Raw genomic sequence first — 13,093 nt, 5'->3', positions numbered from 1 at the left:
CCCCCTTCAAACTTTTTTTTTTTTTTTTTTTCATTCGGGTTGGTGGTTCTCTTCTGCTTCGCCGTTGCCCAGGTAACCGCATTCAGACGGAATATAAAGGGACATGAAAAGGGTGGATTGGACAGAGGGCCGGAGAAAATAATGAAGTTTGTCCATATTCAGGCGAAAGCTGAAAGGTCTTCTCGCTCCCATCTCTTCCAGCGGGCCAGAAATCGCGCGGTTATTGCGTTAAAGTAGCTGCGAGCTACGAGGGGCTCTCGGGTTTCGGTTTGCGTCGGGAGAGCCGAGACAGCGCTCTGGTTTGGGTCCAGAAGGTGGCTGGCGTTGAAGGGGCTCCCCGGGCTAACTTGAAATCTCCACGGCGGTGTCGAATAGATCCGCTGAGCGCTAGAGCTATAAATCATGGTTTATACGTGGAAAGCAGCGGTTAAATGAGGGTTGGCTATTGTGGGCATTGTGACGGGGGTGTTCTGCGTCTGAATGAAGTTTGAATGACCTGTGAACCCCCCCTGCCCTGACATCGCTGAGTAAGTGGGGGGATATGGGGAGGCGCTGATAATTAGGGTGAGAAAATGACTGGGTGAAGTGAAGAAAAGATTAAATGATTAAATAGCCATTAAGTCTTAATTAGGTCTAACGTGACTCTCTTTAAACGTGCGAATGAAGCAGCGGCCTCAAAACCATCTGGACACTTGAGTCACACCTAAAAGTGAGTCAGTGTTATTGCATTAGACAATATAATGCCAAACAAGTGGAATCCGCAAAGAAATTATGCTTTTTGCTGTTATTTTGAATTAGTCCCAGAGTTTGCTTTGCGAACGGGACATTGATTGTTGCATAAACCTCTTTTAAATGTCACGTGGTTTGATATTTTGTGATATATGTTGTCCACTTTGTATGTCGTCCATTTTTGATTACCCTAAATCCTATGATATGCACATTTCTAAGGCCTCTCAGTTATCAGTGTGAGCAAAAATTGGGCTCAAAACCTATTGTTCATGGGTTACCAGAAGTGTAAAAAGTACCCAAACATTTTACTTAAGTGAAAGCGAAGAAACTCAGTAAAAGTCAATTAAACGTATCTGGACAAAATCATACTTGCGTAAAAGTACAACTTTAAATTCATGCTCAGGTATTAAAAATATCAAATTATTTCTGACAGACATACAGAAGTTTGGTTAAAGGGAGAAAGCAAACAAACACATATCAAGTGCAGCTATAACAATCAAAGGACTTTCATTTATCTGATAAACACAAACTAAGGTCTAAACCATCTCTCTTTGTATGACGTAAGTTTGGGAAGGTATCCAAAAGTGACACTTAAAACTACAGTGAAAATGTGAATACAACCTCTGTTAAGAAACAGAGGCATATGTAAGAAGATCAGAAATACTACTATATTAAACTTGACTGTCGTGTTCACTTCGTGTGGTTTCTGTAGAGGTCCTGCATTATACAGACTCAAAATCTTTGCTTGTGTTCATCTAAAGAAAAAAATCAGGCACTCAATAAGTGAACCATCACCGTCATGTTTCTCATGTCTTTTAAATCTTCATGCTTTTAATAACTTTTATATTGTTTGTAATATTTTAAAACAAACGGCTGCTGGACAAAAGCAACATTGGTTTATTGATTATATTTTTTGTTGAAAAATCACCATGAGTTTATGATACAAATATGATATAACAGGCATTTGAGAAATGTTGTTAACGTTATTTTAAGGTGTACTTGCTATTATAATAATAATAAATCATGCACTATTACAAGCAAGTAACCCTAAACAAAGTGTAACCGAAATGTTTATTTGTTAACCTCTCATTGTATATTTTGCCTTACGATAAAAACTACAGTGCTTTGATCATAAAACATTTAAATATCGTCTCACTAAAACATATTTTTGGGAAATATAGAGTGACAGCTGACATGTCTATGCATTTTAAGTAGTCTCCTTTGATCTCAGAGGTTTGAGGTTTGATAAATGTTCCAATGCAAAAAATGCATGTTCCAATGCAAATATATTTTAAAAAATGCCATTTTTTGCCACCTCAGGTTTTCCTCCTCCACATCTGCCAAACTGCTTTTGTAATTTCACGCAGATTTCACAAGCTGTCTGTCTGTTATCTTCCTCAGACTGCGACTCCCACTGTAAGACCCCCAAGGGCAAGATGAAGGTCACCATGAAAAAATACTGCAAAAAAGATTTCGGTAAGTAGCTCCTATTGAGAAACGCCTGCTTCCTTTTCACTTCACGTCACTAGACGTCTTCCTCTCCTACGTCTTTTCTATCTCTCTCTTTATGTGTGCCCCTCTCTCGTAGTGCTGACAGCTTATTCAGAGGCTAAAGGTTTATGTTATAGCATCAAAGCGTGTGAACCCAGCAGGTTTCTCCAGATGGACACGCTCAAAGTGCCTCGCAGCATCTAGAGGACAAAGGGGACAGCTGGTTCCTGTTGAAAGAGAGATTTCACAGGTTTAAATACTAATATAGTTAATATAATAACGGACTTCAAGAATGCAGTTATGGGTTTTAAGGTTAGAAGTGGGACAGCAGATAGCCGGATTCTTAAAAATGTGCTCCACGCAGGTTTTTATCGTCTTCTTTGAGAAATGAATACCACATATGAGAAACATATTAGAAAATTATTATAAAAAAAAAAAATCTTTGCAGTTTCATGAATTTAACTAAATAACCGAATAATGCTCACCAATTAAAATTAAAAATCAAAACAGTAATATTGTGAAATATTATTACAATTTAAAAGAACTAAGTTAAAATTTAATTTTATGCAAAGCTGAATTTTCGGTATCATTACTTCATTGTCCTGTATCACATAATCCTTCAGAAGTCATTGTTATATTTGCTGCTCAAGAAACATTTATTATTATTATTATTATTAATTAGGAAAGCACTTGTGCCGCTTCATATTTTTGGAGGAATCCGTGGCATTTTTTTCATCATTCTATGATAAATAGGCTTTTAAATGTAATTAATTCTTTGATAACTGTATTTATGAAATGAAAGTGCACATGTAAAGTACACGTGTTGTAGTTCTTTACTGTCAGGGTGCAGTATAAATGCAAATGCGCGTCAGAAGCAGAATCTGTGTTCGACTGCGCGCAGGTCCTCTGGCTGTCTGCAGAGTGGAGAGAAAGATGTTTGATTTCACAGTGTGATATCATAAACTCATCCCTGACTGGCCTCAAGTCTGGAAACACATCTGAGATGTGCGGCGTCCAAGAGCGAGAACCCAACCGACTCTGCTCGAAAACACCGCCAGAGAGAAAGAACAAAAAGACAATGAAGTTTCTAACATAAGCAATGTTTCTAAACAGGAAAAAATATAACTGAACATAGTGTGTAAAAATACAGGTTCTGTATTGGCATCTGTTATGTATTTATCTGTTACTCAAAAGCTTGTTTAGATGTTCTTCGCTCTAAGAACATTTGTTCTTTTAAGAACTGTTCACTGAAAGGTTCTTCTGGAAACCAAAAATTAGGTTTTAAATTACATCGCTGCCTGTTTTTGGCTCAATTCCAGATTAATATGGAAAATATTGCTTGCCTGTTGCTTAAAGTACATTACAATGAGCTCTAAAAGTCTTCAGACCACGAGAAATACATATATATTTTTTAAATTGAGTACCATTTCCCCCATTTATTTCAATAACGTTCCGTATGATTAGCATAACAATTAAAATGAGCAGTTTAAAGTGAAATTAAAAAATGAACATGATTTTCCAGCCCGATCTCTTTACGAGCTCACTCATACAAACTCCTACAGTTTTTGCTAAATCGTAGGTGTTTTACGATTTGTCGATTCGTATGAATTGGTACAAATGATCAACAAAGCCTGCGAGCAAAAATGATTTGAAAAATGATCCAAAGAGCATCTTGATCTTCGCTGGATTGAAGCAAAAAACATCTGTGCAAAGTTTTTAACGTGCTCGTTTGCCCATTTAACCTAAAAATGGTGAGAGGCAACTTTATTTATTTCGAGGCTTCGATAAAACTTTCCAGATTTTCAGACACGGGCGTATAGGGTGCATTTAGCGCACGCCGAAATGTGACTTTGCGAAGAAAACCGCTGCAAAGAGAATTAAAGTTCTAGATGCACAGGTGTCCAATTTATCCCACGCACGCAGGCCATCTGAAGTGCAATTTCCTCATTAATCAGTAGCACCTTATCTATATTAACATCTCTTGCTGCTCATTACTTGAGATGACTCATTTACAATCCCTCTCTGCTTTCCAAAACATTTTTTAGGCATGCCCCGGGGCGAAGCTGATAATATTAATACAGATAATATCCACGATCGATTCGAAACCGCTCAGACTAGCAGAACAATAAAATCTAGCAGAGAAAGCGGGAGAAGGAGCTATTAATGACATTGCTGGTCATCTGTAGCCGCTATCGTTCAGGCCGTGATATTAAGTTTCATTCGTTTTTCACTCTTAGCCACAAGTGTTCATACTCGGAGGTTGTTCTCGTAGGGAAGTCGTTCATCATGTTGGGGTTATGTAGGACGGGTAACACTGACTGAGCCGACTGCAGTATAAATCTGGTCGGGTGGGGAGTATGAAAGGGCTAATGGCCCCTACGTGTCAGAGAGACCCCATGGTTTTTATTTTTCTGCGCATTTAAATCGGAGCTTAAAACGACAGTAAAAATACTTTTTTTTTAATTTTAATTATTCCGGCATCATCTTCTGTGTCACATTATCCATCCGGAAAAATATTTATATGATTATTCCATGCTGTAAAAAAAAAAGCTGCCTGAAATAAATAAGTAAAATTAATAAATAAAAAAATTTGTGCAGAGTTAGCGACCTCGGAAATATGTACTGTAACTGCTGCAAGATAGGGCTAAAAATACAATCTTATTAATTAATTTTGGCGTTAATAAAATCAATAGTTGTATCTAAACAGCTGTATTTAATGGACCCCAGCTAACAACGGGTAACAAAGAATAAACAGCCTACCGTAGAAAACTGCGCAATGTTAGTTAATGTTAATGCGGTTAAATACGGTTAACAAACTGAACCCTATTTTAAAGTGTTACGTTCTGATGTGTTCTAAGGAACTGATCCAAAAGTTACCCTATATTTTTGCATCACAGTTTCCACAAAAATGTATATTAGGAAAACACAATACGACTTATATAACAAAGATGCCGGACAAAGGTTATTGCAATGGCAGCGAATGCTCATATCAAAACCCACAGGACATTAACGGGTAGAGCTGTGGCATCCAGCTCTCCGTCGCTTAAAAGTTTAAATCTGCCCAGCGCTGGATGGATGAGACAGACACAGAGGCGAGGCGAGAAAGAAATACTCCCCATTGATCCGCTTTTGTTTGCCGTCACTACGGAGACAGCGGCCTGAAAGGGGCGCATTCTCCTACTCTTGGGTGGGGGGAGAATGACAATGAATCAAAGAACCGTGTGTGTGTGTGTGTGTGTGTGTGTGTGCGTGCGGAGCTCCTTAGCATTGCCCCACACACACACACACGCACGGAGCAAGCAGCAGTCAGTGCCCCGGCGTAAGCGTCTGGGCGTAGGGCGTCCCAGCGGGGAGCTCGCAGGAGCTTCAGTGTGCTAATCAGGCGCACTAATTAGATTAGAGGCCTGCTTGTGTACCGCGTGCGGCTCGTGTTCCAGCACACTGGCCCCGGACACTGAAAACCAGCGGGACACCTGGCAAATCTGTGGGCCTCTTCCTCTTTTTAAATTCATTTCTCTTCCCACTCTCAATCAGGAGAGAAATCCCTCACCTTCTAGCTCTTTCTCTTCACATTGTCATGACGGGAGAAGAAAAGTGGTCTCATCCCATTCAGCCGATCTAATGGAGTTTTGGAGACGGATGGCTTTGCTGGCCTGTGCCGTGTGGCCTCATGCAAAAGAGGGTTTAACTCGGCAGATTAAACAGGCGCTTTAACGTAGTCTCATTGTACTGTGCATAGCTATTTATTCTATGTTATTATCACCATGATATAGCAGGTTTTTATGTCGCGTAGTACAAAAGTGGAAACTGTTGCAATCTAACGTTTAGACATCTGTTTGTGTATTTTAGGAACGTTTCGGAGAGTTTATTTACATTATTTTTTATCAGTTTGTTGTCTTCACTTGTGCATCTCAACTCCCCTGCTGTGTGAAATATATTTTTTTTTAAATGCAAATGTTCATACGCAGCATTCATACAAATTTTAAACGTTTAACAACAGTGTTTTAAACTAATGTCGGATGGATGGCATGTCAGACCACAGCAGATTAAAGTTTTTTGTCATTTGAGTACAATATGAGTACAATAATTCATGCTAAGACATGAAAATTCAATCCAAATTTGCTCACGTTGCTCACTGACTCTCTTCAGACTTACTGGAGTCTCGTTCATTTTCATTTGTTTAAACACGTTTAATTGAGTTTATATCAACTTTTGTTAACTTAAATATGTTTAGAGAAATAAATGACAGAACTGCTGAAATGCTCTAAGAGTAAATAGCTATAAAAGTATTTAAAAATAATAATAATAATAAAAACACAAAAAGATATAAGCAGATACGATAGACATACAAAGACATACAAACATTATGTAAGCACAAAAAATTATTTGTAAAAAATCATAGCAGCTTTATTATTTTGATTATTTTGTTTATTTTGTTTTTGAAGGTGACTCGAGGAATGATATGACAATTTTTTGAGCTGATATTGAATAATTAGTTGTTGTTGATTAAATTACTCATCTTTAAAAACGGATGAAAATTCAATGAGGCTTAAATGAAAACTGGAAAAAGAAATTCAAAATAGTGCTGTTTCATAAAGAAACTTTTTTAATCACAATTGCAATGACTGATCTTAAAACTGTCACTTTGTTTTGTCTTAAGATGCACACCAGCATGTTTATAAAATAACTTTAACTATAACTAATGTCCTAATTGAACTATGGCATAATCCTATCTTAACCTAAGCCCTGTCTGTGAAACCAGGCCATAATTTAAATCAACTTAAAACAATCTTCATAAGCCCTTTAGCAAGTATAAGCATACACAAATTGAATGAAGTTATCAAGAGTGTATAGTTACTTCCCACAAATATTAACTGAGTTAGTAACTGATTTACAACATTATAAAAGTAACTAATTAACTCATTAAATTAGCTTAGTGTTTAGGGTTAAAATAGAAGAAAATTTTTCTTTAGTGCAAATTAGAGATGTTTGGTATGCCATGGTTTAACACACTACATGGTTGTTAAATAAATATAACTTACATAAAGCGGTCATAATAGCTTATTTATTTATTTATGTTTTGCCTGAAAACCTTATCAAACGCTTAATGTTTAGCTGCTGAGTTTAAAAAGTATCATTTTACTCGCATCTCAGTTTTATTTTATGACATTTATGTATCAAGTGAATGTTAAAATAGCTGAACAAATATGTCATTTAACCCAATAAAAATTGTAATTAACATTCAATAAACACAAGGGCACCGACTGCATTCAGGGAAACTCTTTCTTTTATTCCTTTAAACGGCAGTCTTCAATGAAACTCAAAAAACGTACAAATATGACGAGGTATATCGAGGTGTTTCTCTTCTCATTAACTGTAACACACGTCACATTGAATACAACTAGTGGCCAGATTTCCGGGAGGCAAACTAATTCATTAAAATGCCAAAAAGTGCTGTAATTTCTTCAACATCCTGGCGAGCATGCGTGAATGGTCCTCGGTGCTGGAACTATTGGTCGTTTGGATCTATTGGCCGCTCCAAGACACGCATTCCTCGGTTCCTATGGAAGCCTGTGGGAGAGTCGCAGCTCTGTTTCTAAACGGCTCTGGTTAGTGCATTAGTTCCGCCCATTACCAGAGAAAGTTCTTAAAAGCTGGAGAATTCCAAAGGAACTCCAAAGGAAAATACAACAAAGAATATCGTTTACGCACGCGTCAGTTGAGACCCTCTCACTCTGTCTCTCTTTGTCTGTGTCAAAGTAGAGCTTCGCGCTAGAGTTGATGGTACGTCAAATATAGGTACGTGACACTGCGCGTCCATTAAGACGAACTGAGCCTGTGGTAAAGTACGATAACGCCGCATGCTGTTGTCAGTAACGGTAACGCCATTGTAACGGGGGAACAGTAATTTGTTTGATTACACGTTTACTTGAAAAAAATATAACGCCGTTATTCCCATCACTGAATTCTACGTAAAACATATTAGTCCTTAAAGCTACAAAAGTGATAGATTTTGAGTTTTTTCCTTTGATTAACAGACATCACAGCAGCAGGGTTACGATGCTATTTGGCTGCTATTACTTTAAGAGCTGCTGCTGCTGAATCTGACGTGGATCTGTCGTTTTCATTTTGCGTGATTACTTCTCATCCGGTATCTTTGTAAACCTCTCTGTCTGAGGCTCCAAAGAGACCCTCACCTTGAGTTTACCAGGGTCTTTTTTTTTTTTTTTAAAAATCAGCAGATTCTCCATTTAAAGTCATTGCGTACTAGGAGAAACTGTCTGTTAAAGAAGTCGCCTTTCTCTGTCCAGTTTCCTCTCTACAGCTGTAACGTGGGCAGAGACGAAGTTAACCCGCTAGCATGTACGAACAAAACATTTTCAGAGGAAAAAAAAAACTCGCCGGGAGTCTTTCTCAATACCTGGACGAAGTCTGGAAAGTGTTTGCCACCCGCACGGCGTGTATCTGTGGCTCAGGGCTGCATTCAGACAGGAATTGTGCCCGTTTGGCAGGGTTTAATGAAAGCGATGCCAGAGATCACAGCATTAAAGCATCACACAGAGAGAGGGGAAAGATTTGAAATATTACAGTAACACATTCTCAATATACCACACTTCATACGTGCAAAACAAACAGTGGTGACATCACTTTTAATATATTTTCAGCTCTAAGCGTGCAGGTTGGTTTTCCTTGTGTTCGTTCAAAGGTTATACAACGTATGCAATATACACGATGCATTGTGGTTCCTAATGTATTGTGTGCAGTTGTTGCTATGTAGTTGCTACCGTACAGCAGTTGCCAGTATTCTGCTATGTGGTTGCTAACATATTCTTTGTGGTTGCCGGGGCATTGCAGTGCTCTGGGTGTTTGACAAGCAGTGCTGGGTAGATTACTTAGAAATTGCAGTCTGCTGCTGATTACAAATTACAGTACAGGATGAAAACTGTAGTTAGCAAAATACAGTAGCCTGGAATAGCCATATTAGCTAATCTGACTCGTTTTGGATTACTTTTAGATTACTTTTGACCTAATTCATCACATGAAGTTGAGTGTGATTATCTAGGATGGTGAACATGAAGCAAATATGTCTAAGCATAAACAACGCTTATTACGTCAAATACGTTCTAAAGTACTCCCCAAAATGGCGGACGACGTAAATCAGGGAAGAAGAATGGTTGAGTAAATTATGTTATTTTAAAATAGTTAATCCAGGTTAACGTTTTCTGAGTGGTTGCCAGATTGTGGCTAGGTGGTTGTAAAACGGTTGCTCAGGTGTTCTGGGTGGTTTGCTTTCTGAATCATGAACAAAACTTATTTCTATCCCGGGACGAGCTATGCGGCGGCACACACACACATGAGCACCAATCCGCAAACCACGGCTAACAAGTCAAAGCGGTTGTTTTCAACTGCTTCAAAGGAGCCCAACGGCACATTTTGAGTCCGTTTTTCTCGCTCGCTGCCGTCTCCGCCGTGGAGGAGCGAGAGCAGGTCAAGAGCGAGACCCGGAGCAGGATTCTCACGCCGGCCGGGCTCAGATAGCTCATGAGCTCCAAACACATCCGCCATTCTTCTGCCACCTTCTCTGTGGCTGGGATGATAAACAGCGGCCCCCCTCCTCACTGGGCCGCGCTACCCTCCGCACACCCTTCTTTTCTTTTTATCTCTTGTTATTTGGATGGCGAAGCGGGCTCCGGCCCAGAGAAACACAGGCGATGAATGGCGGGCCTGTGGGAGTGCGTTCTCTCAAATTGGGTGCAATTTGCTCACAGCCTCCCCCCCTGCTGCTCAATTGGGACATTCCTTTCAGCGATCGGGGCGATCCTTGCCTCCCTCTCTAAAGAGAGTGTTCACATTCAAGAGCGAAAAAGAAAGAGCTCTAGGAAAGAAAGAGCACTTCCTGTGTCATTTTCACACAATGCTGTAATGGCATATTTCTTAAACATGACGTGCCACTGGTTCATGGGTTACTGGCCGCAGGACGTGTGTTTGTGTGTGTGTGTGTGTGTGTGTGTGAGTGTGTGTGAGCGAGGGTTTCAGGGCGGCACAGCCATGCCTCGCCGTTACGCACCGGCTCTGCGCTAAATGTGTAATAGAGCAGTTTTTTTTCTCCCTCTGGGCGTCCTCCCCGTGTGAAACCACTTCACGTCAAGTACAGATTAGCTCGAAATCTGCGAGTCTGATGATAGTTAAAATGGTGTGACCCGCAGGGATCTCTGCGTTTGTTAGCGGTTACCACATGGACCTTAACATCTGATTTCAGACCTTTAACATTTGCATCGTTGTTACTGAACTGTGTCAGGAAGACTGAGAAAAATCAGATTTTTTTTTTTATGTAAACCTTTCAAAGTTTTAGGATTTTGAAGGATTATTCAGATTGTTATTACAAATTTTTATGCTTATATGATATCCAATAGGATGTTTTAGTATATGATCTCAATTATACGTTTACACTTTTTTTCATATTAAGGTTAATTAAAACAACGTTTACATAAAAACGAAGAATGAAATGAAATTAATAAAATTAATATAAAGTAAAATTACTTTTTTTGACCTATAAAATAGTTTTAAAAGAGATAAATCGCTTGCATTGCTGACTAGGAGAAACAGGTTACTAAAGAGATTTCAGTTGTGCTTTTTTTTTCTTTTCTATGGGTGGTGCTCAGATAAACGTCTTAAAGTTACAAAAGTTTCACACAAAAGATAATGAAGAGAACGGAATGGGTTGGTCTCTGATTTTCCGTTTTATCAGGAGATGGAAGGAAGGAGTTTCTATGGAAACTTACACTGTGGTTATTTTAATGGAAAAAAAGAGAAGTCATTTAATAATTCAATAATAGTGTCAATTTAGAAAAACAACAATAACAATAATATTCATTATATATAAATATAAATATATATATATATACATACGTACATACAGTCACATGCACGTATATATTTAAATACAAATAAAAATAAATGTATAAATGAAAATATTTTCTAAATATATACTGTATTTGTCTATTTATATACTTATAATAAATATACACAGTACTCGTGAATATATAATATAAACAAAAACTATAATTTTGGATGTGATTAATCATTTTAAATCACTAATATATATATATATATATATATATATATATATATATATATATATATAAACACATTCGCACACACTATCATCTATCTATCCATCTTTCCTGCTCTAACGTTTTTTAATCTGTTTTCTCCGCAGCTGTCCAGGTTCACGTGCTAAAAGGAGATAAGGCGGGTGAATGGTGGAAATTCACCATCAATATCATCTCGGTCTATAAGCAGGGCGGACATCGCATCCGCAGAGGAGACCAGCTCCTGTGGGTGCGCGCTAAAGACGTGGCCTGCAAATGCCCCAAAATCAAAGCGGGCCGGAAGTATCTGCTGATGGGCTCCGACGTTGAGGACTCCCGCGGTCAGAACGGGGTGGTGGCGGACAAGGGCAGCCTGCTCATCCCGTGGAAGGACCTGTGGGCCCGTCGGCTCAGGAAATTCCAGCAGCGTGACAAGAGGGGCAAGTGCTAGAGAAACATAGAGATCAGCAGAGAAGAAAAGAAAAATAATGTCCCGAGCAGCTTCGAGCAGATTGATTGACGATTGATCAGAACTGTGGTGAAGGACAACCAGTTGTGCAGTTTTGCCTTCCGTTGTTTAGCGTTTTTTTTTTTTTGTTTGTTTTTTTCCCATCAAGATTTTATTTTTTCATATCTTCAATTTTGCAGAATTTGCACCTACTATTAAGTATACGTATATGTAAAGTCGTTTATGTGTGAACCTTTCTGGTGTCTCTATGATTTCTGTCTTTTTCCACAAAAGATAAAAAAAAAAAAAGAAACAAGCTACTGAGTCAGTTTATCTAAGTGAAGAAGTTTGCTGGCGGTCGACATGTCAAAGTACAATCAGTGGGGTCCAAAACTCTGGGGGGCACACTAGCTGTGTTTCCGTCCAACAATTTTTATGCGCATTTTGGAATATTGCATAAAAAAAAACCGCTGGATGGAAACACTAAGACGCACATTAAAAAAAAGCAGGATAAACTTTATATCCAATAAGAAAAGATGCACATAAGCTATGAAGGAAACACATTAACGGAATAATTTCCACCATGCTCATTGAAAAAGTCGAATAACTTTTGTTGGTGTCGTCATTCTGAAATGTCTGTCCAAGTATTTCTGTATAACTGTCATATAAAATGACTTTGTTTTCTTGGGCTCATTGGATGCTCGATGCGATATTCTCGTTTTGCGCATAAGTTAAATTTGCGGTTTTGGATGGAAGCATAGCTACTGATAATATGGATTTAAAACAGAACGTTATAGTGTTTTAACAATGTAAAACAAAGATGCATTCCAAGGACAAAATATTTATCATTCTTCAAATGTAACTAAAAATGGTCTCAAAAACCATTGCCCCGCCTTCTGAGTAGAAATTTCCAAGAATCAAGTCAATAAAATACAAATTTCCAACTCAAAATATTATCACTATCATAAAAAAGCTAAATAAAAGCATTTTGGGCCCCACGGTACTGTACTTCGATTTCAAAAGGTAGCGGTTGCGTGATTATGATAGAATCATAAAAAAGTAAAAAATAAAAATAAGATCTGATACTTGCCAAAATGACACATAGCATCCTTTACGTTACTTTCTTCTCAGTATCTTTTGACAATACCTCACTGTTGCTGTTCAGAAGAATCGTGATTGGTTCAAAATGGCATGACATCATAATGAGATCATAATGTTTATTTGCTATGCCGACAGTTTTGGCCTTTGATATTAACTGTGGTGATCTTTAAAGTGTGAACTCTACTTTCCGTTCCATAACTAGCTGTAGTTTGAGTTTAGTTATAAAAATAGA

General features: G+C 38.3%; 1 protein-coding gene across 1 annotated transcript in view; it reads left to right on the top strand.

Moving 5' to 3' along the window:
* ntn1b (netrin 1b) overlaps positions 1-12,063 on the top strand; it is a 46,090-nt gene extending 34,027 nt beyond the window's left edge. The window contains 2 exon segments of the mRNA XM_043235830.1: positions 2,131-2,205; positions 11,441-12,063. Of these exon segments, the coding sequence (XP_043091765.1) occupies positions 2,131-2,205; positions 11,441-11,763 (398 nt within the window). The 3' untranslated portion in view covers positions 11,764-12,063.
* The last annotated feature ends 1,030 nt before the right edge of the window (positions 12,064-13,093 follow it).

Source organism: Puntigrus tetrazona, chromosome 3 (genome assembly GCF_018831695.1).
Source record: "Puntigrus tetrazona isolate hp1 chromosome 3, ASM1883169v1, whole genome shotgun sequence".
Taxonomy (NCBI): Eukaryota; Metazoa; Chordata; class Actinopteri; order Cypriniformes; family Cyprinidae; genus Puntigrus; species Puntigrus tetrazona.
Note: the sequence above shows the minus strand (reverse complement) of the source record. Positions and strands in the feature narration are given on the sequence as shown.